General features: G+C 47.4%; 1 protein-coding gene across 1 annotated transcript in view; it reads right to left on the bottom strand.

Annotated features, from left to right (window-relative positions):
- Nucleotides 1-26,891, bottom strand: part of LOC147114555 (cadherin-7-like) — a 190,992-nt gene that overhangs the window by 111,600 nt on the left and 52,501 nt on the right. The window contains exon 2 of the mRNA XM_085992295.1: nt 7,244-7,608. Coding sequence (XP_085848421.1) covers nt 7,244-7,444 — 201 coding nt within the window. The 5' untranslated portion in view covers nt 7,445-7,608. The remainder of the gene's footprint in view (nt 1-7,243; nt 7,609-26,891) is intronic.

Here is a 26,891-nt window from a genome sequence, read left to right as displayed (position 1 = left end):
AGGGTAATTGTGAGTTTGGGTGACATCTGTTTTACATCGCTCCCCATTTTCACTGCCATTGACTTCAACTGTGCTTTGTTAATGTTACGAACTGTGTGCAATCGAACCTTGGTATAACAAGAAGGATATGTTGATGAGGTTAGATGAAGAGGGGGCGGGAGGAGGCTTGTGTGGAGTTGGGCCGAATGGCCTGTTTCGGTGCTGTACGTTCTATGTCGCAAACTATGGGGAATTTACAGGTGAGGGATGGGGGGGTGGGGGTTGGGAGGATCAACGGAAAGGAACGTCGAACGGGGTCAATAAGGCCAATCTGCCACCACACATTTTGTGCCCCCTCCAAAGTTGCGTTTGACCCCATTATTTAGCTCCAAAAAAGTGGCTCCATTCTCCTTATATGTTATATAGAATCAGAGAATCTTACAGCACAGAAGGAGGCCATTCGACAAATCATGCCTGTGCCGGCTCTTTGTAAGAGCGATCCAATTAGATCCACTCCCTCTGCCCTTTCCCCATAGCCCTGAAATGTTCTCCTCTCCAAGTCTTTATCCAATTCCCCTCTGAACGTGACTATCGAATCCGCTTCCACCGCCCTTTCAGGCAGCGCGTTCCAGATCACAACGACTCGCTACGTTAAAGAAAAAAAAAATTCTCCTCATCTCACCCCTGGCTCTTTTGCCAATTACCTTGATCAGAAGCCAGGGTGACACCAAATGTTTCTACATTCCTTCTGATCTTGCTGTCATATTTCCAGCAATTCCCTTCGAGCCACAGGAACTTTTCCTGAGGGACAGTGTGTGAAGTATATATATTTTCCCCTACCCCCCCCCCCGCCTTTTCTTCCTACCAATCTCCATAGCGTTCCCTCAAGCTGCACCATCTGCCGGTCTCCCCAGGTGTGCCGTCACCAGCCCGCAGAGGTAATGCAAAACTTCTTTTTTTAAATGAGCAGCATGTGGTGTCGGCAATCTGTCAGCTTTGTAAAGCCCCCTCCCCCACCCCCCTTTCTCTAGTGCCGGTGCTCAGGCAGGTACGCACTGGAATCTTGCAAAGCGTGAGTTTTATGACAGGGATTGGAAACCAGCCGCAAGTTATTTCACACATGAGAGGACATATGTTACAAATTTACGTTGCTGGCACCGAGCTCTGCCCAGGAGTACGGACTGGCACTATGTAACTGTGGTAAACCACTGTATTGTATATTGCCACCTCTGGGTGGCGCTGTGTATGGAGGCATGCCTCAGCTGACTCCACCCACCACTGTGTTGGTTTCGTTCAGACTTGTTCAGTCACTCACGAAGAAGCATGGTCTCTTCTTAGCTAATAAAAGCCTTATTCATCTCTTCTTTCGACTCATCATCTCTTCTTCGACTCATCACCTTTTATGAAGTAATTGATAAGCGTATCAATTTTATTAGCTAAAAGTTAAATGGCGACACCTGAGGAGCAACAACAGCAACGGATACAGCAGACATTGCTGAGAGCCCTCAGACCACCACGCCTGGACCTCGACCCTCAAGATGTGGGTGCATCAGCCAAGTTTGAACACTGGCTGAGCTGCTTTGAATCCTTCCTCGCAATCTCACAGGTTACAGAGGAGGATCACAAACTGAAAATTTTGACCGCCCAGGTGAGCCATCAAGTATATATGCTAATCCGGGACTCTAATACGTACGTGGCGGCCCTCGAGCTACTAAAAGGGCAATATACGCGCCCAGTGAACACAATTTACGCCCGACACCTCTTGGGATCCCGCAGGCAGCAACCGGGAGAATCGGTAGGGGCATTTGCACGGGCGCTACTGGCACTCTGCAGAGACTGCGATTGTAAAGCGGTAACGGCTGTGGAGCACGCGCAGGGACTCGCCTGTGATGCCTTCGTCAGGGGCCTCCAGTCAGACCACACCCGGCAGAGACTGCTAGAAAGCAAGGAACCCGACCTGAAGACGGCCATTGCCCTTGCGCTCTCGTTAGAGGAGGCCCACCGAAACCTCGAGGCATACCCCCGTAACGGTGCCGAGACATGGCAATCGAAACCGTGGGACACGGGACCGCCGCCCCCGGCACCAACCGCTGCAGCGACCCAACCGAGACAGCAGCCTCCGGTAAGAACTGCTGCGATGCCCAGTAACCAGGCCCAAAAATGCTATTTCTGTGGCCAGTTAAAACATCCCAGAGCGCACTGCCCAGCTAAGACAGCTACCTGCTCGGGCTGCGGGAAGAAAGGCCATTACGCTAACGCCTGCAAGGGGAAGCCAGCCAGCAGCGCAGCGTGCGGGCCGTGGGAGCAGCCATCTTATCCGCCATTTTGTGTACCCCCGGCCGCATGGCATCCGCCGCCATCGTATCCAACGCACTCAACCGCCATTTCGTCACCGGAACCGACCACCGTCTCGGCGGATGACTATAGTGACTCACTAAGCCACATACTGGCCTCCGTGACGCTGGATCAAGGCCACCCTCACCATCTATCCAGCTCCATGATGGATATCGCGGTAAACGGCCGCGCCACCAGTTGCCTGATCGACAGCGGGAGCACAGAGAGTTTCGTCCACCCCGACACGGTACGTAGCCACTCCCTCACGATTCTGCCAACGCACCATCGCATTTCTATGGCGTCCAAGTCCCAGTCAATGGACATCAGCGGCTACTGTGTGGTGACCCTGTCAGTAGGGGGCACTGAATATCAAAAATTTAAACTGCTAGTCCTGCCCCGTCTTTGCGCTGCCGTCCTGCTAGGGTTGGATTTTCAGTGCCACCTTAAGAGTGTCACACTAGCATACGGTGGACCCCTCCCCCCACTCACAGTCTGCAACCAACAACTTTTAAATCGCCCGCTGCAAACCACCTGCAGCCTTTCCACATTAAAAGTCCCCCCCCCTCCCCTGTTCGCTAACCTCACCCGCGACTGTAAACCCATCGCTACCAAAAGCAGGCGGTACAGTGCCGGGGACAGAGCTTTTATCAGCTCTGAGGTGGAGCGGCTCTTGAAGGAGGGCATTATCGAAGGTAGCACTAGCCCCTGGCGAGCCCAGGTTGTAGTCGTTAAAACCACTGCAAAACGCCGCATGGTAATCGACTACAGCCAAACCATAAACCGGTACACCCAGCTGGACGCGTACCCCCTCCCTCGCATATCTGATATGGTCAATCAGATTGCGCAATACAAAGTATTCTACACCATCGACCTTAAGTCAGCGTACCACCAGCTGCCCATCCGCCATGAGGACCGCCAGTATACTGCCTTCGAGGCAAACGGCCGCCTCTACCACTTCCTTAGGGTCCCCTTCGGCGTCACCAACGGGGTTTCGGTCTTCCAAAGGGAGATGGACCGAATGGTTGACCAGAACGCGCTGCGGGCAACCTTCCCCTATTTGGATAACGTCACCATCTGCGGCCACGACCAGCAGGACCACGACGTTAATCTAGCAAATTTCCTCCATACGGCCCAACGGCTGAACCTAACGTACAATAAGGAAAAATGTATGTTTCACACCAAGCGCCTGGCCATCCTCGGCTGCGTGGTGGAGAACGGAGTCATCGGGCCCGACCCCGACAGAATGCGCCCCCTAATGGAGCTACCCCTTCCCCACTGCCAAAAAGCACTGAAGAGATGCCTGGGGTTTTTCTCCTACTACGCCCAGTGGGTGCCCCTCTATGCAGACAAAGCCAGGCCCCTCATCAAAGCCACCTCCTTCCCCCTGACACCAGAGGCGTGTGCAGCCTTCACTCTTATCAAGAACGATATCGCGAAGGCCGCAATGCACGCGGTGGATGAGTCCATCCCCTTCCAAGTGGAGAGCGATGCCTCCGACTTCGCCCTAGCCGCGACCCTTAACCAGGCGGGCAGACCCGTGGCCTTTTTCTCAAGGACCCTCCAGGGCCCCGAGACGAGACACTCCTCCGTCGAAAAGGAGGCCCAGGCTATTGTAGAAGCGGTGCGTCACTGGAGGCATTACCTGGCCGGGAAACGATTTACCCTGCTCACTGACCAGCGTTCAGTAGCTTTTATGTTTAATAATAAGCAGAGGGGTAAAATCAAGAACGACAAGGTCTTGAGGTGGAGAATCGAACTCTCCACCTACAATTATGATATCTTGTATCGGCCAGGGAAACTCAATGAGCCCCCAGATGCCCTATCACGTGGTACATGCGCCAACGCGCAGAGTGATAGGCTGCAGTCCCTCCACAATGACCTCTGCCACCCGGGGGTCACCAGGTTTTTCCATTTTATCAAATCCCGTAACCTGCCCTACTCCATCGAGGAGGTCAGGACCATGACCAAGAGCTGCCAAATCTGCGCCGAGTGCAAACCGCACTTCTATAGGCCGGACAGAGCAAGCCTGATCAAGGCCACCCGCCCCTTCGAACGCCTGAGCGTTGATTTTAAAGGGCCCCTCCCCTCCGCTGACCGCAATGTGTACTTCCTCAACATAGTTGATGAGTACTCCCGTTTCCCCTTTGCCATCCCTTGCCCAGACATGACCAGTACCACGGTCATCAAGTGTCTGAATGACATCTTCGCTCTGTTCGGGTTCCCCAGCTATATACATAGCGACAGGGGCTCATCGTTCATGAGCGACGAACTTCGGCAGTACCTGCTAACAAGAGGTATCGCCACGAGCAGGACCACCAGTTACAACCCCCGGGGGAACGGCCAGGTGGAAAGGGAGAACGCGACGGTTTGGAAGGCAGTCCTCTTAGCACTAAAATCTAAGGGCCTTCCGACCTCCCGCTGGCAGGAGATCCTCCCTGCAGCGCTTCACTCCATCCGGTCACTGCTTTGTACTGCCACTAATGCGACCCCTCATGAGAAAATGTTCGTTTTCCCCCGGAAGTCTACATCGGGAACCTCGCTACCGGCATGGTTGACTTCTCCTGGGCCCGTCCTACTGCGGAGGCACGTGAGGACGCATAAAACGGACCCCCTGGTCGAGCGGGTGCACCTCCTACACGCCAACCCCCAGTATGCCTGGGTGACATACCCAGACGGGCGGGAGGACACGGTCTCCATACGAGATCTCGCACCCTCGGGTACCCCTGAATTACCACCGTTATCCCCCTTACCACCGTTATCCCCCTTACCACTGTTATCCCCCACCACCCCTCCCAACCCAACCCCTGCAGACGGCATGCCAAAGCCCCAGGAATCTTCGCCAACCACCCAGACACCAGACCCGACGTCGGATGCTGCAACACCACTGCCGCCACCACGACGATCAGGACGTCAGACAAGGCCTCCTGATAGACTTAACTTGTAGTACCCTTCACCCCGCCGGACTTCACATTAAACAAGGGGTGAATGTGGTAAACCACTGTATTGTATATTGCCACCTCTGGGTGGCGCTGTGTATGGAGGCATGCCTCAGCTGACTCCACCCACCACTGTGTGGGTTTCGTTCAGACTTGTTCAGTCACTCACGAAGAAGCATGGTCTCTTCTTAGCTAATAAAAGCCTTATTCATCTCTTCTTTCGACTCATCATCTCTTCTTCGACTCATCACCTTTTATGAAGTAATTGATAAGCGTATCAGTAACCGCACATGCTACGATGAATATCTTCCTGTTTCAAGATGTAACTGTACTATACTCAATGCAGGAGCTCAAAGGCACAACAAAATAGCAGCGAATGAAATAGTTTATCAGTTCTTTCAGCTCAACTACAACAATTTGCATTTATATAGTGCCTTCAACGTAGTAACATGCCCCGAGGCGGGCTATCAATTATAATTTGTCACCGAGCCACACACAGAGATGTTACGGTTATGAAAGGGTTCGATAGGGTAGACGTAGAGAAGATGTTCCCACTTGTGGTGGAGACCAAAGCTAGGGGTCATAAACATAAGATGGTCGCTAATAAATCCTCTCGGGTACGGTAGTATAGCGGTTATGTTACTGGACTATATAAGCCAAGAGGCTTGGACTAATGATCCAGGGTGAAACATGAGTTCAAATCCCACCACGGCAGCCGGGGAATTTAAATTCAGTTAATTACATTTTTAACAAATCTGGAATAATAAGCTAGTATCAGTAATGGTGACCATGAAACTACCAGAATGTCGTAAAAACCCATCTGGTTCACTGATGTCCTTCAGGGAAGGAAATCTGCCGTCCTTACCCGGTCTGGCCTCTATGTGACTCCAGACCCACAGCAATGTGGTTGACTCTTAACTGCCCTCTGAAATGGCCCAGCAAGTCAGTAAGTGGTATTCAAGATGGCGGCTCTCCACCAACTTCTCAAGGGCAATTAGGGGTGGGCAATAAATGTCGGCCTTGCCAGCGACGCCCACATCCCGTGAACGAATAAAAAAATGAAAAAGTTCAGGAGCCACTTCTTTACCCAGAGATTGGTTCGAATGTGGAACTCACTACAACATGGAGCAGTTGAGGCGAATAGCAGAGAAGCATTTAAGGAGAAGCTGGATAAGCACATGAGGGAGAAAAGGAATAGAAGGGTATGCTGTTAGGGTGAGATGAAGAGGGGTGGGAGGAGGTTCGTGTGGAGCAGGAACACTGGCATGGACCAGTTGGGCCGAATGGTTTGTTTCTGTGCTGTACATTCTATGTAATGTAATGTAATGTTAGGACAGGTGAGCCAAAGCTTGGTCAAAGAGGTAGGTTTTAAGGAGTGTCTTACAGGAGGAAAGAGAGGTAGAGAGGCGGAGAAATAAATAAATAAAGACTTACATTTCTATAGCGCATTTCACGACCACCGGATGTCTCAAAGCACTTTACAGCCAATGGAGTACTTTTTTGGAGTGTAGTCACTATTGTAATGTGGGAAACGCGGCAGCCAATTTGCGCACAACAAGCTCCCACAAACAGCAATATGATAATGACCAGATAATCTGTTTTGTTATGTTGATTGAGGGATAAATATTGGCCAGGACACTGGGGAGAACTCCCCTGCTCTTCTTCGAAATAGTGCCTGTGGGATCTTTTATGTCCACCTGAGAGAGCAGACGGGGCCTCGGTTTAACGTCTCATCTGAAAGACGGCACCTCTGACAGTGCAGCGATCCCTCAGCATTGCACTGGAGTGTCAGCCTAGCTTTATGTGCTCAAGTCCCTGGAGTGGGAGTGGAGAGGTTTAGAGAGGGAATTAATGCTTTAAAACAATGATGTTTGACTCTATGGAGTGATAACATGTACGTTAGGTAGCACATCACAACCAATCTGGCAAATATTGCTTCCTGTAATAGATGTTAACATACTAGCAGGCATAACCCATCTCGACCAATGGCCTACCTTGCCAACGTAGAGCGGTTCTGTTCCAAGGTGCTCTTCTAATACAAAGAACTGGTTCCACACCCACTTCCGCTTGACGCGATGAGGAGAGGGGGGCTGATTTTCCAGTCGGTTGCGCTCTGAGGAAACTGGAGCCACCAGGCCATATTCCGCCAAAGCACATCCCACCAGGATGGCCCACCATTCATAACAGCTTAGCATTCCGGGCAGTCGGGGAGTCCTTCTGGCAAATTGAGTTACGGGGGCAGATTTCTTGAGGCAAAGTGGCTGCTTTTCTGAATAGCAATGTGCTAAACACTGAAGAGTTTGGAAACTTTTCTCCTTTTGTTGGTGGCGTCTAAAAATCAGTTCAACTCATCGTATTCCTGGAAGCAGAGAACAAGGGTTTTGACTTTCAGTAGGCATTTGTTATTGCATGGTTTAATGTAATTTTATAAGTTAGACCGCAAACATAGGTAGAAAATTCTCTCTGATTTTGCACAGTTTTATTCAGCTACTAGTCAATACCTCATGTTGTTGCACACAGTGGGGGCAATTATGACTTTGGTTTATCGTGTAAAACTGGACAATATTGATTCAGCCGCCTGTTATAAATCCCTCCCGATTTTAATTTCCAGTGAATCGCTATCGCCCATTTTACACTATCACACAAAGGATCCAGAGGAAGTGTAGTCTTCAGCTGAAGCAGAGTTCGAGGGCAAGGAACAATTAGATCAGGACATCCCGACCCAATTCGAGCTCCATTTTAAACTCAGACATTTTGTCCTTATTTTTAGATTTCCATTATAAAATCCTACGCCACATTTCTAACGGAAATTGGCCACGTAAACGGTAGCATCTCAGCAGGCTGGCTGTGTGGCGCTAAGAAGGGCACTGGTGAAGTGATTGGCGGGGGAGCAGGCATGCTGTCATCCTGAGAGAGGAGAGCAGATCTCTCTAATTCGGCCCATCGTGCCTGTGACTGCTCTTTGGTAGAGCTATCCAATTAGTCCCACTCAGGTGTCTTTATAGTGTCACCTGTGGCTCAGCTGGTAGCACCCTTGCCTCTGAGGCAGAAGGTTGTCAGTTCAAATCCCATTCTAGAGACTTGAACACAAAAATCGAGGCTGACACTCCAGTGCAGTACCGAGGGAGTGCTGCACTGTTGGAGGTGCCGTCTTTCAAACCGAGGCCCTGTCTGCTCTCTCAGGTGGACCTAATAGATCCCACGGCACTATTTCGAAGAAGAGCAGGGGCGTTCTCCCCGGTGTGCTGGCCAATATTTATCCCTCAATCAACATCACTAAAACAGATTACCTGGTCATTATCACATTGCTGTTTGTGCGAGCTTGCTGTGCACAAATTGGCTGCTGTGTTTCCCACATTACAACAGTGACTACACTTCAAAAGTACTTCATTGGCTGTAAAGCGCTTTGTGATGTCCGGCGAATGACGCTGTTTAAATGCAAATCTTTCTTTCTGGACCAGTATATGTTCACCACAAATGTCAGAACATTACAGAATTCAACTCAGCCACCTGTGAGACATTGAAGATTTTGGCTGAATTGGGTTCAGATGGCCCCCAATTCATTTCAAGTAGGAGTTTAAGCCGTGGGATCTTTTACACCCAACTGAGAGGGCTGACGGTGTGGTGTATGTGCCTTTAAGAGCAATGGTGGTGTATGTGCCTTTAAGAGCCCCAGGTGTGCGTAATGCCAGTAATTGCCACTTGGGCTATATAAGCCTGTGTATTGTGTATATCCTTTAGACCCCCCCCCAGACTTGCTTAGTAAATACCTATGAACCAACTCCTGTCTTCAGTGTCTTTATCTACACACGGACACTACAGTGGCGATGAAGTGGAAACGGACTTACCTGCAATTCGGCAGCACTCAAGGACATCGATTCCTCCAGCGTCCAGAAGACTCAAGGAAGTAATAGAAACTGTGGTTTCACCAGCTGGCCAAGCTGGTGGCAGGTACTGCGCTAATCCTTCCTGGGCGTCAGGCTGGGGCTCCAGCGGTGGGCTCTACAGCTGAGACAAGCAGCGAAATCGGAGGCAAGCAATAACGGACTGGGAGGGTGCACTCGGGAGACGGCCGGCGCGGCAAGCAGGTCAGCATTTAGACCTCCGTCGGGAACGAGTCTCCAACAGTGAATAAACGGAAACCACAGTAAAACAGCGTTGTTATCGTTAGCAGCGGCGGGGAAGCGCGGGAAGCGTCATATCGTTGCTACAGAGAAAAAAAAAGCGCGGGAAGCGCCATATCTTTTTTTTGAAATGCCTAAGTCTGGCAATATTGATGCTTTTGATAATGAAACAGAGCCTAACTTTGGCAATATTGATGTTTTTGATAACAAGATAGAGGATTGGACCACATATGTAGAAAGAGTGGAGGTGTTTTGCACCGCAAATGGAATAGAAGATGAAAAAAAAGCTTCAGTTCTTCTGGATCTAATGGGCGCAGAAACATACAAGCTGTTACGCAACTTAATCACTCCAGCCGAACCGATGGACAAGAATTTTGAAGAGATTGTTGATACCCTACACTGCCAATTCGAGGCAGGACTGGCAGATTCTCTGCAAGACAAATTCATCTGCGATCCCCTAAGTGTAGAAACAGAAAAGAAGGTATCTTCTGGAAAAGATTTAACACTGGACAAGGCTTTCAGTGCAATAGGAGTGGCAAAGATAAAGCAAAGGCCACAGGACTTCGGCACCCATGAAATGACACGGGGTTTCAAGAAATGTTATCGATGCGGCAGATCCAACCATGACCAGAGGGATTGCTGGTTCAAAGAAAAAGCATGCAAGCGATGCGGAAAGATAGGACACATTCCACGTGTATGCCGATCTGAAAATAAAAAATCCACTAACGGGAAAAGAATCAATAAGGAAAAGCACAGAAAGGCACAAATGATGACGGACAGTAGCTCCAAAGACCAGAAGAGTGATAGCGACTCTGGGAACAAGAGACTAAGCTCTCTCAAATTACACAATGTAATTGCCAATGAAGATTACCAAACCATTTGGGTTACCCTCACAATAGCAGGGTCCCCAGTTAAAATGGAGCTAGATACAGGATCAGCTCTAACCGTGATAAATCGACGAGATTACGAGAGGCTATTTTCGCATATACCTCTAAAAGACACATCCATTATCTTAAAAACATATACGGGGCAGAAAGTCTACCCCAAAGGAAAAATAAGGGTGCCTGTGGTATACAACGGCAAAGAAATACAAAAGTTGTATTTATACATTCTACAAGATGGTGGTCCACCGTTGTTGGGACGTGAATGGATAAGGAAGATACGTTTAGACTGGCACTCCATTCAGGCACTGACGGTGACCAGTAAGGAAAAAAACAATGATGACATCATACCTGAACGATTAAAAGACATCTTGGCCAACGCCAAAGAAGTGTTTCAAGAGAAACTAGGAACCTTGAAAGGCATCACTGCCTCAATAAAAGTGGAAGATACAGCAATTCCAAAATTTTTTAAGGCAAGACCGGTGCCATACGCAATACGTCCGGCAGTCGAGGCAGAGCTGGAAAATTTGGAAAAGGCAGGCGTATTATCCAAAGTAGATTGGAGCGAATGGGCAACACCCATCGTTCCAGTCATGAAAAAAGCATTGAAAAATAACTCTGAGGAACAGAGAAAAATTCGCATCTGTGGGGACTTTAAGGTGACTGTAAACCCGGTCCTTCACACGGTACAGTATCCTCTTCCGAGGATAGAAGATATTTTCGCCTCACTATCCGGAGGGAAACGTTTCACAAAAATTGACTTGGCACAGGCATATCTACAGATGGAGGTTGAGGAGACCTCTAAAAAGTATCTCACAATAAACACACACAAAGGCCTGTACCAGTACAATCGACTGGTTTTTGGAGTAGCATCAGCTCCAGCTATCTGGCAAAGAGCTATGGAGCAAGTCCTGCAAGGGATTCTGGGGACTCAATGCTACCTAGACGACATCCTTATAACAGGAGAAAACGACAACGAACACCTTGCCAATTTGGAGCAGGTGCTCACTAGGCTGAAAGAACGGGGCCTACGAGCAAATCGCCCCAAGTGCGAATTTTTCCAAAATCAGATATCATATTGTGGCCACATAATTAATAAGGAAGGGTTGCATAAGTCACCTGAAAAAATTGAAGCAGTTATAAAAGCCCCAGCACCGGAAAATGTTTCACAATTAAGGTCATTCCTGGGATTAATAAATTACTATCATAAATTTTTACCAAACTTATCAACTATTCTACACCCTCTTAATGATCTTCTACAGACAGGAGTGATTTGGAAATGGAACGAAGACTGTAAACGTGCCTTCCATAAATGTAAAGACTTAATCACATCCGAGAAAGTTTTGGCTCATTACAACCCATCACTACCAATCAGACTGGCGTGCGATGCATCCCCTTACGGCATAGGAGCGGTATTATCCCATAGATTCCCTGATGGCTCAGAACGGCCGATAGCTTTTGCGTCACGCTCATTAAACTCAGCTGAGCGTAACTATGCCCAAATAGACAGGGAAGCACTCAGCCTGGTATGGGGAGTGAAGAAATTCAACCATTACCTACACGGACAAAAATTTACCTTGCTGACTGACCATCAACCCCTCATCTCCATATTCAACCCTAAAAAAGGTGTCCCCATTATGACGGCACAAAGACTACAGAGGTGGTCCCTTTTTCTAGGGGCACACCAATACAACATTGAATACAAAGGGTCAAAACAGCATGGGAATGCTGACGGTTTATCACGCCTACCGTTGCCAACGATAGAAGAGGCACCTACAGTAGACCCAGTAGAGATATTCCACTCTACCATAGTGGAATGTCTACCGGTGACAAATTCTGCCATTGAAAGGGAGACAAGAAATGACCCTACTCTCTCACGGGTCTATGATTTAACAGTGAAGGGATGGCCAGCACATGGCGAGCCACTGTTGCCAGCATTCTCGCAAAGAAGAGAACAGCTGTCAGTGTGCCGAGGAACCTTGATGTGTGGATCCAGAGTGGTGATTCCACCCAAACTCCAGGATAAAGTGCTAAAGGAGCTTCACGAGGGGCATCTGGGTGGAGTGAAAATGAAGAACCTAGCTAGGGCGTTTGTATGGTGGCCAGGTATCGATGGAGACATCGAAGAAATGACCAAGAGCTGCCTAGGATGCCAGAAGGTCCAAAACGCTCCACCACAAGCCCCTCTACATCCATGGGAGTGGCCCTCATCTCCCTGGCAAAGGGTGCACATCGACTTTGCTGGTCCATTTATGGACTCAATGTTTCTAATCACAGTTGATGCACACTCCAAGTGGCCGGAGGTAATAAAGATGTCCTCCACCACCACGGAAAAAACCATCACAGTATTAAGGACCATATTTGCCAGGAATGGGCTGCCGGAACAGATATGTTCTGATAATGGACCGCAATTTGTGTCCGAAGAATTCAGAAAGTTCTTAAAGAACAATGGGGTAAAGCACTACACGTCCACCCCATACCATCCCACCACCAATGGATTGGCTGAAAGGTTTGTCCAGACCTTCAAGAAGGCCATAAAGGCCATGAGTAATGAAGACATAAAACTTCAGCACAAGGTGGATAACTTCTTATTTGCATATAGGAATGCAACACATATGGTTACTAACCAAACTCCCGCCATGATGTTCTACAATAGAAACCTAAGATGCTGGCTGGATTTGGTCAAGCCCAACATCCGAAGGGACGTGGAGAACCGGCAGTTTCAGGGCATGAATGAAAAGCCAACTAGGACCTTCCAGATAGGCCAACCGGTTTTGGCCCGGGACTACCGTACCGAGAAATGGCAGCCTGGAACTATCTGCACACGACTAGGACCACTGATGTATACCGTGGACATCGGAGAAAGCATAATAAGACGCCATGCTGACCAAATCATCAAGTCATCCGAAAAGGGACAACCTACACCACCACTCTATACATCTAACGATGAAGTAGATATACCCATATCTACCTCCGATCCGGTGAGACTGGAACCCGATGAACCCGACACTGGCATTCAAGCCGAATCAGCCTTGCCAGAAGAACCTACTACACCACCAGAAACTACTACACCCCCGAGGCGTTATCTGGACCGAGTCAGGAAGCCTCCTGAGAGACTAACTTATAATTAATTAATACAGCAATGTATCTTATTTTGCATATAACATTTAATTAATAATTACTTAAAATATGATGTACTAGTTAGCTAGAAGGGGAGGAATTGTGGTGTATGTGCCTTTAAGAGCAATGGTGGTGTATGTGCCTTTAAGAGCCCCAGGTGTGCGTAATGCCAGTAATTGCCACTTGGGCTATATAAGCCTGTGTATTGTGTATATCCTTTAGAAACCACCCCCAGACTTGCTTAGTAAATACCTATGAACCAACTCCTGTCTTCAGTGTCTTTATCTACACACGGACACTACAGACGGGGCCTTGGCTTAACGTCTCACCTGAAAGACCATTAGCTGCTGCATTGGCAGAGCAAAGGTATAAAATAGTAAACACAGAAAATGCTGGAAACACGCAGCCGGTCCGGCAAAAATGCATACCTTAGCCAATAGTGTCAGCTGTGGCTCAGTGGGCAGCACCCTCGCCTCTGAGTCAGAAGGCCGTGGGTTCACAGTCCCACTCCAGAGACTTGAGCACAAAAATCTAGGCTGACACTCCAGTACAGTGCTGAGGGAGTGCTGCACTGTTGGAGGTGCCGTCTTTTGGATGAGACGTTAAACCGAGGCCCCGTCTGCTCTCTCAGGTGGACGTAAAAGATCCCATGGCCACTATTTCGAAGAAGAGCAGGGGGAGTTATCCCTGATGTCCTGGGCAATGTTTATCCCTGAACCAACATAACAAAAAAAAACAGATTATCTGGTCATTTTCACATTACTGTTTGTGGGAGCTTGCTGTGCGCAAATTGGCTGCTGCGTTTCCCACATTACAACAGTGACTCCGCTTCAAAAAGTACTTCATTGGCTGTAAAGCGCTTTGAGACGTCCGGTGGTGGCGACAGGCGCTATAGAAATGCAAGTCTTTCTTTCTTCTTTCAATAGACTGCCAAGTTATAAAGTGATATTCTTTTTTCTGTACATTTATAATCAGTGTGCTGGATGTTCAAAAGCATGAAAGAAAACTACCTCATGAAGAGGAGAGCAAGATAACTGAGCTGTTGATCTTTTCACACATCTGTATCTTCTAGAGAAAGGGAAAAAACCGTATTCAGAATAGAAACCTGTTGTTAGTCATAAATTTTCAGCTTTTTTTTTTACTGGTCAAATTTTGTCCGTTAACGCTCCAGTGAAGCGCCTTGGGAGTTTTTTTTTACTGAGTTACAGGTGCTATATAAATGCAAGTTGTTGTTGTTGTTGTCATTTAGTTATAGAGTCATAACGGCACAGAAGGAGGCCATTCGGCTCATTGAGTCTGTGCCAGCTCTCTGCAGAGCAATCCAGTCAGTCCCATTCCCCCGCTCTATCCCCGTAGCCCTGCAGGTTTATTTCCCTCAGGTGCCTATCCAGTCTCCCCTTGAAAACATTGAGTGTCTCCGCTTCCACCACTTCCGTTGGCAGCGAGTTCCAGGTCCTCACCACTCGCTGTGTAAAAATGTTTTTCCTCACATCCCCCCCTGTATCTTTTGCCCAAAATCTTAAATCTGTGTCCCTTAGTCCTTGTGCCATCAACTAGTGGGAACAGCCTTTCCCCGTCTAGCCTATCCAAACCCGTCATAATCTTGTACACCTCGATCAAATCACCCCTCAACCTCCTTTGCTCTAATGAAAACAAATCCAGCTTCTCCAACCTGTCCTTGTAGCTAAGATCCCCCAAACCCTGGAACCATTCTGGTAAATCTCCTCTGCACCCTCTCAAGGGCCTTCACATCCTTCCTAAAGTGTGGTGACCAGAACTGGACACAATACTCCAGTTGTGGCCTAGCCAGCGCTTTATAAAGGTTCAGCATAACTTCTCTACTTTTGTACTCAATACCTCCTTTTATGAAGCCCAAGATCTCATATGCTTTGTTAGACCATTCGAAATTGAATTGCAATCTCGTGTTTGTAATGGCAACATACATTATTAAAAAAAAGAATTGCACTTCGTTCCAGATTCAAAAGAAGAGAAAAGACGAGGATTAGAAGTTGAATTTCTTTAATAAAATGTCCGCCGTGCTCTTCAGGTAATGACGAGGATCTCGAGATTTCATTAGGCAAAGAAACAGCTGGAGAGAGGCTACAGCGTAAAGGTAGGAGCATGCTTGGCGACAGATTTCCCTGGGCAGAAATGAAACAAATAGCTTTTTTTTAGCACGACGGCAGAGAGAAATGTTTTTCCTGTAAATGGTGCGACTGCGATTTGAATGTATTAGAAGCTAAAAAAAAACGGATTATTTGGATACATGTAATTTGTCAGTGCGCCTGTTGGTGGGTCCTATATAATCTGTGTAAAGAATGAGCATGGAATACATTTTCTCGTCCATCTCCCACCGCTCCCAGCAGGGCAGCTGACTGACTCTAAAAGCCAAGTGCCAGAAGAGTGCAGGAAATAACCCTGCAAGAAATTAAAAAAAACCGCAATGCTCTGCTTTCGAGTCAGTCGGAATTAACTGGCTCATCTCATTCTGCCCCCTTCGCAATTCAATGTTTTTAAAATAGACAAGGGAAAAATACAGCCTGGAAAAAGCCTGCTCCTCCGCCTGTCAGTCTAATTGATGGCGCAAGTTGTCCTTTTGTGAGCAAAAGCTTTTGAAAAAGGATTTAAATGTATTATCTTTGGCCACGAGTGACTTCTATATTGTTCGAATCAATACACTGTCAATCTGACACAAAGCACCAACCTGGCTCAGACTTATTCTTTGCCCTGGTATAATATTATGGTCCGGCTCCCACCCTCTGCTGCTGGCCATTCTACCTGTCAACCCTGCCAGCTTCGCTCCAGTAAGTAAATGCTTTATGTGCACAAGCCGTGTGTGTTATCAGAATGCGGGCTGTTGTGGACCCCTCAATATTGACACACGCTTCTGCGACCTTTATTCCGAGATTGCAGTTAACTGTCTCCCGTCCTTGGAAACCGAATCAGGAACGTAACTGGCGCCCTGTCCGCAGAGGGCGGCCTGGAGAGCGGACGCAGGAAAAAAAAAACAACAGCACGGTAGAAGCGCCATTATTCCGAAGTCAGGTCTAGCTGCTGCCAACGTTTCCCGCTAAGCTGCACGGCCGCACGGTGATCCGCAAGGTCCCGCGCAGGCTGCTCGACGGCGTTTGAAACTGAATGGGACCGCGCATTTAAAGAAACAGGCCACGCGGCACAAAGCGCAGCTCACAGGGAACGTCAGATTGCGATAAGACCGTAAGAAATAGGAGCAGGAGTCGGCCATTCGGCCCCTCGAGCCTGCTCCGCCATTCAATGAGATCATGGCTGATCCGATTTTGGCCTCAACTCCACTTTCCTGCCCGCTCCCCATAACCCTCGACTCCCCTGTTGCTCAAAAATCTGTCTATCTCCGCCTTGAATATATTCAGTGACTCCGCCTCCACAGCTCTCTGGGGTAGAGAATTCCAAAGATTCACGACCCTCTGAGAGAAGAAATTCCTCCTCATCTCCGTCTTAAATGAGCGACCCCTTATCCTGAGCCTTTGCCCCCTCGTTCTAGATTCTCCCACGAGGGGAAACATTCTCTCAGCATAAGAAAATAAGAAACAGGAGCAGGAATAGGCCAGTTGGCCCCTCGAGCCTGCTCCACCATTCAATAAGGTCATGGCTGATCTTGGGCTCAAAGCCACTTCCCTGTCCGCTCCCCATACCCCTTCACTCCCTTATCGTGCAAAAATCTGTCTATCTCCACCTTAAATGTATTTAATGACCCAGCCTCCACGGCTCTCTGCGGCAGAGAATTCCATCGATTTACAACCCTCTGAGAGAAGAAATTCCTCCTCACCTCAGTTCTTAAAGGGCGACCCTTTATTCTGAAACTATGCACCCGAGTTCTAGATTTCCCCATGATGGGAAACATCCTCTGCATCTACCCTGTCGAGCCCCTTCAGTATCTTATATGTTTCAATAGGATCACCTCTCATTCTTCTAAATTCCAATGAGTATAGGCCCAACCTGCTCAACCTTTCCTCATAAGTCAATCCCCTCATCTCTGGAATTAACCTAGTGAGTCGTTTCTGAACTGCCTCCAATGCAAGTATATCCTTCCTTAAATAAGGCATCTACCCTGTCAAGCCCCCTCAGAATCTTATATGTTTGTTGCTGTCCAATTTTTTTTTTAATGCTAGTTTATACAGATTATTACATCGTGTAAACAGTGAAGCAATGATAATATCATTAAACAACGGAGAAAGCTCCTGCCTTTTGGTTTCGCGAAGTGATGATCGTGGAACAAATACTTTCAGAATGCAAATAGCTTGGCTTCAATCGCAGCACTCGAGGTGATCAACCACACACACTGCTGCTGTGCTGTGTTACTGTATTATTACTTGGTGGGAAACAATTAGGATTGCAGTAGCTTTTTTCTGGCCCATCTGTAGATCTATATTGAAAAATATTACAATGTAAGCAGCGTTTATTCCCATTACTTCACCACTGAAGAACATCAGCAATCGGCATCATAGTGTTAGTGCTACTTAGAGACATACAATTGCAACAATATACTTTACTTTCCCCTCTCGCCCACCAGCAACCCCCCAGCCCCCACCCCACTAAAAGGACTTTGGTAGTATACCACCATATTTTAACCTGCTCGACCATGAGGGAGGGAGGGAAGGATTTATATAACGCTTTTCACAACCTCAGGATGTCCCAAAGTTCTTTACAGCGAATGAAGTACTTTTTGAAGTGTAGTCACTGTTGTAATGTAGGAAACGCAGCAGCCAATTTGCGCACAGCAAGATCGCACAAACAGCAATGTGATAATGACCAGATAATCTGTTTTAGTGATGTTGATTGAGGGATAAACATTGGCCCAGGACACCGAGGATAACTCCTCTACTCTCCTTCAGAATAATGCTGTGGGATCTTATGCCCACCTGAGAGAGCAGACGGGGCCCTTGGCTTAGCATCCCATCTGGAAAGACGGCACCTCAGACAGTGCAGCACTCCCTCAATACTGCACTGGAGGAAAGAAAGAAAGAAAGTAAGTAAGTGAGTGAGTGAGTGAGTGTGTGTGTGAGTGTATGTAAACTGTACTACCTTTCTGTGTGGAGTTTGCACATTCTCCCCGTGTCTGCGTGTGCTTCCTCCGGGTGCTCCGGTTTCCTCCCACAGTCCAAAGATGTGCGGGTTAGGTTGATTGGCTATGATAAATTGACCCTTAGTGTTAGGGGGATTAAATACGTGGGGTTACGGGGATAGGGTGGGATATGTGTTGGTGTAGGGGTTACGGGGATCGGGTGGGATATGTGTCGGTGCAGGCTCGATGGGCCGAAATGGCCTCTATCTGCACTGTGGGGTTTCTGTGATTCTGTGATACCTTAAGGTGATGGACTACTTTTTAATGGCTCCTGTACATTGTAGTACCGGTGGTGACCACACCGGTATATAAACCCTGCGGAGCAAAGTGTACCTCAGTTCCGCCCTGACCCTCAATCACTAAAGACCGGTTTACTTACTTCTGTAGTCTGTGTCCTGTTATTCAGTATAACTGCACTTGTAAACACAGACTCAACAGTGGCGACGAGTCTGATCGTACCTAGCGGCAGTTTTGCATCCAAGGAAGCTTCGTCCTCAGGAACGGGCGTCGAAAAAGGGCATCCGCCCTCAACATCCTGCTGAGCACTGCATCGTACGGGAGGCCATCGGGAACCCGGGTTGGTTTTCTGGCCACGAAGTCCAACATCAGCAACAGGCAGTGATCATCCCTTCTACGACAGCGGCGGGTAAGCCCGATCAAGCGGCACGGGGGGAAGTCGGCCGAGTTGTCAGTGGGAGAAGGGGAGGGAAAATGAAGAAAAGGGCGGAGAACACGACCGCAGCCGGTGTCAGGGGCCGGACTGCAATCGGGGCAGAGACGCGCAGCAGCCAGAAAAGCGTTTTATTGCCACAAGGACCGCGGGAGCGGCGGGGCAACAAGAGCAGCAGCGCAAGGAAAATAAAGGCAGGAAGGACCGCTGGGAGGCGTGGACGGCAACAGCGTGGGAATCGCCATCTTGAGTCGGCGGGGGAAGAAGACAAGCGCGGGAAAAGCCGCCATCTTAAATTTTTTTAAAAAGTCATCATATTAAATAATATCCGAAGGGAAAGGAGAAACTCGGCAAGGATGCCAAAAACGGGTAACATCACTGCTTTTGATAACGATGTGGAAGATTGGGCCACTTATGTGGAACGCATCGAAGTTTACTGTACAACGAATGATGTACCGGATGATAAGAAAGCACTAACCCTATTAAACTCGATGGGTGCGAAGACGTACGGGTTATTAAGGAACCTGGTAACCCCAGACAAACCGGTAGGGAAGGGTTTCGCGGATAATTTTACTATCCTGCAAGAGCATTTAAACCCCACACCGCTGCTGATAGTGGAACGATATAAATTCTACAAAAGAATTCAACTTAAAGAAGAAAGCAACGCTGAATTCCTAACAGAACTGTGCAAGTTATCAAATGTAAGAAGTCACACAACACCAGATTATAGTCCAACAGCTTTATTTGAAATCACAAGCTTTCGGAGCGCTGCTCCTTCTTCAGGTGAAGTGGAGAAATGCATAAAGACACAGCTTATATAGTCAGAGAATCATGTCAGATGTTTACAGGTAACCTTTCCAACTGCCATTTATCACACCTCGGCAGAGAGATAATCACAGCAATCAAAGGTGTGAATGGTGTCCAAACAGGTCAGTCAGGGAAACATTACATCAAAGAACAATGAGGTGGGGTCACAAGGGGTCAAATATTGCAGATGCTAGGGTCTGCATCTGCAATATTTGACCCCAGCATCTGCAATATTTGACCCCTTGTGACCCCACCTCATTGTTCTTTGATGTAATGTTTCCCTGACTGACCTGTTTGGACACCATTCACACCTTTGACTGCTGTGATTATCTCTCTGCCGAGGTGTGATAAATGGCAGTTGGAAAGGTTACCTGTAAACATCTGACATGATTCTCTGACTATATAAGCTGTGTCTTTATGCATTTCTCCACTTCACCTGAAGAAGGAGCAGCGCTCCGAAAGCTTGTGATTTCAAATAAAGCTGTTGGACTATAACCTGGTGTTGTGTGACTTCTTACATTTGTCCACCCCAGTCCAACTCCGGCATCTCCACACCAAGTTATCAAAGTACTGCCAGTTCGGAACAGGACTAGCAGACGCACTGAGAGATAAGTTTGTGTGTGGGCTCCTAAGGGAAGGAACCCAGAAGCGACTGCTAGAGGAAAAGGATCTTACGCTGGACAAAGCTTTTAGCATTGCAGCATCCCACGAGGCAGCAGCATGGGGCGCTGCAGAGATACAGCAAAGGCCACTGGAATTCAGCACCAATGAAATGGCATTGGACACAGTAAAGTGCTATCGTTGCGGAAGGACAAAGCATGACCAGAACCAGTGCTGGTTCAAAGACAAAGAATGCAGGCAATGTGGCAAACTTGGTCACATAGCAAGAGTATGCCGGTCAGGAAAGAAGACCAGCAGCAAAAAGTCACCGCAGGAGAAGTACAAAAAAGTACACAAGGTGACAGAGAACAGTTCGGATGAACAGAAGACGGATTCAGACTCCAGCAGTAAGGAACTGGGTTGTCTGAAAATACATAATGTGGGTAACACAGCAGACCACCAAACTATCTGGGTCATGCTCCGGATAGCAGGATGTTCAAGTGAAGATGGAATTGGACACAGGGTCGGCATTAACAGTCATGAATAAGCAAGATTACAAAAGGTTATTCTCGCACATTCCCCTGAGGGATACGGAGATTGTATTGAAAACATACACGGGGCAAATAGTATACCCCAAAGGAAAGATAAAAGTAAATGTGGTCTACAATGGTAAAGAAAGTCAGAAAATGGACTTGTATGTGTTACCTGATGGAGGTCCGCCACTACTGGGACGGGAATGGATCCGGAGAATAAATTTGGACTGGCATTCCATACAAGCACTGACTGTGGATGCCTGTAAGGAGGACGACGTCAAACCTAAACGACTGTCCAAAATCTTAGACGATGCTAAGGAGGTGTTCCAACAGGGACTTGGAACACTGAAAGGAATTACGGCAACCATCAAGGTTGAAGAACATGCAAACCCAAAATTTTTCAATGCCTTATGCGATACGGCCTGCTGTGGAAGCAGAGCTGGAAGGGCTAGAACGTTCAGGGGTACTGTCCAAGGTGGACTGGAGCGAATGGGCTACACCCATTGTTCCTGTCATGAAGCGTTCGTTGAGCAACAAGCCGGGGGGACCTGGGAAGGTTCGCATCTGTGGCGATTTCAAGATCACTGTTAATCCAGTTCTTCACACGGTGCAATATCCGCTTCCGCGGATTGAAGATATCTTCGCTTCGCTGTCTGGTGGGAAGCACTTCACCAAGATAGACCTGGCGCAGGCGTACCTACAGATGGAAGTTGATGAAGCATCACAACAGTATCTCACGATCAACACACATAAGGGCTTGTATCGGTATAATAGGCTGGTTTTTGGAGTGGCATCGGCTCCAGCGATTTGGCAAAGGGCCATGGAGCAGGTATTGCAGGGAATCCCAGGCACACAATGCTACCTGGATGACATCCTGATTACAGGAGATAACGATAAAGATCACCTCGCGAATTTGGAGCAGGTGCTCATCAGTTTGAAAGAATATGGGCTAAGAGCTAATCACCAGAAATGCGAGTTCTTTCAAAAGCGAATCTCGTACTGCGGCCACGTCATTGACCAGGAGGGGCTCCATAAGTCACCTGACAAGATCAAAGCTGTTGTCAAAGCTCCAGCACCGGGAAATATATCCCAGTTGAGGTCATTCCTCGGGTTGGTTAACTATTACCACAAGTTTCTTCCAAATTTATCCACGGTGTTACACCCGCTAAACATGCTTTTGCAAACGGGAATACCATGGAAGTGGAGCAATGATTGTAAGCGGGCTTTTCGAAAGAGCAAGGCACTGATCACCTCTAAGGAAGTGTTGGCTCACTTTAACCCAACGCTGCCTATTCGCTTAGCTTGTGGTGCTTCTCCATATGGTATCGGGGCAGTGCTCTCACATAAGTTTCCAGATGGCTCAGAAAGGCCAGTCGCTTTCGCATCCAGATCATTGACCTCCGCTGAGCGCAACTATGCTCAGATAGATAGGGAGGCTCTCAGCCTCGTGTGGGGAGTTAAGAAATTTAACCATTACCTGCAAGGCCAAAAGTTTACGCTGCTGACAGATCACCAGCCGTTGGTTTCCATTTTCAACCCTAAGAAGGGTGTTCTGGTAATGACGGCGCAGAGGCTTCAGAGATGGTCCCTTTTCCTAGGGGCGCATCAATATGATATTGAATTCAAAGGTACAAAGCAACATGGAATGCTGATGGGCTGTCGCGCCTGCCACTACCTACAGCGGAAGAGGCACCGGCAGTTGACTCTGTCGAGATATTTCACTCGACCATCATCGAATGCTTACCAGTCACCAAATCGGGTATTGAGAGAGAGACCCGAAATGACCCGACACTGTCTTGGGTCTACGACTTGACAGTGAAGGGATGGCCAGCACATGGCGACCCACTGTTACCAGCATTCTCAGCCAGACGAGAACAGCTGTCCGTATGTCAAGGAACATTGATGTATGGAACAAGGGTGATTATTCCTCCTAAATTAAGGGAGAGAGTTCTAAAAGAATTGCACGAAGGTCATCTGGGGGGAGTCAAGATGAAAAGCCTTGCTAGGGCTTATGTGTGGTGGCCAGGTATCGACAAACAAATAGAAGATCTGACTAAAAGCTGCTCAGGGTGCCAAAAAGTTCAGAACGCACCTCCAATTGCACCGCTGCATCCGTGGGAATGGCCTTCAGCCCCATGGCAACGTGTGCATATCGACTTTGCAGGTCCATTCATGGATTCCATGTTTTTGATAGCAGTAGACGCACATTCTAAATGGCCATAAGTGATTAAGATGTCGACCACTACCTCTGAGAAGACGATTGCAGTTCTAAGAACCATATTTGCAAGGAATGGATTGCCGGAGCAAATATGTTCAGACAACGGACCACAGTTCGTGTCAGAAGAATTCCAGAAATTCATGAAAAAGAATGGGGTGAAACACTATACATCTGCCCCATATCATCCGGCTACAAATGGGTTGGCCGAGAGATTTGTAGAAACGTTCAAAAAGGCGATAAAGGCCATGAGTGAAGATCATATTCCACTACAACACAAGGTGGACAATTTCCTAATGGCGTATCGAAACGCCACGCATGCAGTGACAAATCAAAGCCCTGCCATAATGTTCTATAACAGAAGGTTGCGGTCCCGGTTGGATTTGTTAAAACCCAATGTGCGACGGGAAGTCGAAAACAAGCAATTCCAGCATGTAAATAAAAAGGCCACTCGTAGTTTTGAAATAGGACAACCAGTGTTGGCCAGGGACTATAGGGATGATAAATGGCAACCTGGGACAATTCGTGCACGACAGGGACCCTTGATGTACACGGTAGACGTTGGAGAGAACGTAATACGACGTCATGCTGACCAACTTGTGGAATCGAGAACAAGGGTCGACCCCATGTCTACGGCAGAGACACCAGTTGAAGAACTTATTGAGCCTGTAGCATCTACCTCAGACTCGAACGTATTGGATAATGTTGAATCCATAGGAGATCAAGTGGATGAGTCACCCCAGCAACGGGAACCAGAGATCCCTGAAAGGCGTTATCCGGGCCGGATCAGGAGGCCTCCTCAGAGACTGAATCTTTGAACAGTTCTTGTGTGTAAATTGTATATATGTTATCCATGTAGTGTATTAATTGGGAGTGTCCACTGTTAAGCTAAAAGGGGAGGAATTGTAGTGTATGTAACCTGTACTACCTTAAGAGGATACCTTAAGGTGATGGACTACTTTTTAATGGCTCCTGTACATTGTAGTACCGGATGCAAAGTGTACCTCAGTTCCGCCCTGACCCTCAATCACTAAAGACCTGTTTACTTACTTCTGTAGTCTGTGTCCTGTTATTCAGTATAACTGCACTTGTAAACACAGACTCAACAGAAAGAAAGATAGATTTGTAATTATATCGTGCCTTTCACAACCTCAGGACGTCCCAAAGTGCTTTACAGCCAATTAAGTACTTTTGAAGTGTGGTCACTGTTGTAATGTAGAAAGAGAAAGGGAAATCGTCACAGGATATATACATCCAATCACATCCATGTGTAATTTGGACAAATGCAAAATCTATTCTTACCCAATTTAAGAAATAAATCTTCCCTGTTCTCCTGAAGGTTGTGACTAATGTTGGGCTACAGTTTCACAGGCATTGATAGATCACCTTCTGGTCCTGTCTTACTGGCTGATCTCCATGTATGAGGCCAGATAGTGAGTGTTGGGGAGAACAGTGCTGGTGGTGCAGCAAGCAATTCTAACCCTGATATCTTAGTTGTACTTTCCAGCAAGGGTCATTCCCTTTGAAAGGCACCCTTTTGTTAAAACTATCCGAACAAGTGTAATCACTGTCCATTTATTGGAGGTAATTTTGGAAGAGCCTAAAAAAACAAGACAGGATGGGAACTGTAGCCTTTCTAAAAGGAGCATTGATTCAAATCAGTTGTAATATTTACCAGAGGACCATCAAGATTTGGGGTGTAGATGGCAGTGAATATTGACCCATGGATATAATCAAAATATATATTTGATAATACTTGAAAGTATATACAGTGGGAAGAGGCTCGTGTGGAGCATAAACACTAGCACCGTCCTCTTGGGCTGAATGGCCTGTTTCTGTGCTGCAATTCTATTGTTCACCTAATCGCTGGATAAACTCATTGAGCCATCAAGATAGGGGAGGTATCTTTGAATAGATTCAGAAGATCTCAGTTGAGGAATTTATACTTGCATACATATAATTCCTTATCATTTCATTAATGCACCTCAAAGAAGCTCACACAATGGGGGGCATTTTGACTTTGTGCGATAGTACAATGGACTGCAATGGGAATTTAAATCAGTAGAGATGTAAAACGGGCAGCCGATTCACTAACACTCGTTTTACACTATCGCAAAAAGTCAAAATTAGTCCCAATTACTTTTGGAGTTATCTTGGCAAATGCACCTGCAAGATCCCACAAACAGCAAAGAGAGGAGTGATCAAGTTTTTTTTTTGATGCGGTTGTTTGGAGACAGAATGTTGGCCAGGACTCCTGGTGTTCTGCATTGCTGTGTGTGGGAGCTTGCTGTGCGCAAATTGGCCGCTGCATGTCCTACATTAAAGCAGTGACTACACTTCAAATATACTTCATTGGCTGTAAAGCACTGAGGAAGGTTCTGAGGTTGTTAAAATAACTAAAGGGCTTGGCAGGGTAGATGCTGAGAGGCTGTTTCCCCTGGCTGGAGAGTCTAGAACCAGGGGTCACAGTCTCAGAATAAGGGGTTGGCCATTTAGGACTGAGATGAGGAGAAATTTCTTCACTCAAAGGGTTGTGAAACTCTGGAATTAACTACCCAAGAAGGCTGTGGAGGCTCAGTCGTTGAGTATATTCATGACAGAGAGCTATAGATTGTTGAATACTAAGGGAAGCAAGGGATATGGGGAATAAAAACAGAAAGTGCTGGAAATACTCAGCAAATGTGGAGAGAGAAACAGAGTTAACGTTTCAGGTCGATGACCTTTCATCGAGGGATATGGGGATTGGGCGGGAAAGTGGAGTTGAGGTCGAAGATCAGCCATGATTTGATTGAATGGCGACGCAGGCTCGAGGGGCCGAATGGTCTACTCCCGCTCTTAATTCTTATGTTCTTAAAGACGCTACAGAAATGCAAGTCTTTCTTTTTTTTTCTTTGCTCTTCTCAAATAATGCCACCGGAAAACAATGCCTTCTAAGCGTGCCGGCAGTCTTTTTCATTTCCTTGTCCCAGCATTCTTTATTGACAGATTTGTTGAACTTTGTATTTCTGGATTGCTTTTATGTCAGATATTGAAAAAAACATCAGTGAAAGCTTTTCCCACTACAAGAACAGCAGCACCCTAAAAAAGCAGGTAAGGACCGTCAGCAAGAGAGAAGGTATGAGAAGATGCACAACATAGTAAAACTTGTAAATACACTGCGGTAAAAACTGACATATAGAAACATAGAAACATAGAAGATAGGAGCAGGAGTAGGCCATTCGGCCCCTCGAGCCTGCTCCACCATTCAATGTGATCATGGCTGATCATCCAAACTCAGTACCCTGTCCCTGCCTTCTCCCCATATCCCTTGATCCCTTTAGTCTTAAGAAATATTTCTAACTCCTTCTTGAATATATTTAATGAATTGGCCTCAACTGTCTTCTGTGGTAGAGAATTCCACAGGTACACCACTCTCTGGGTGAAGAAATTCCTCCTCATCTCTATCCTAAATGGCTTACCCCTTATCCTTAGACTGTGACCCCTGGTTCTGGACTCCCCCGCCACCGGGAACAGCCTTCCTGCATCTAGTCTGTCTAGTCCTGTTAGAATTTTATAAGTATCAATGAGATCCCCTCTCATTCTTCTAAACTC

Source organism: Somniosus microcephalus, chromosome 7, assembly GCF_052327205.1.
Source record: "Somniosus microcephalus isolate GS21.2 chromosome 7, FLI_Smic_1.0, whole genome shotgun sequence".
NCBI lineage: Eukaryota > Metazoa > Chordata > Chondrichthyes > Squaliformes > Somniosidae > Somniosus > Somniosus microcephalus.
The sequence above is the reverse complement of the archived record's forward strand: the minus strand, read 5'-3'. Positions and strand labels throughout refer to the sequence as shown.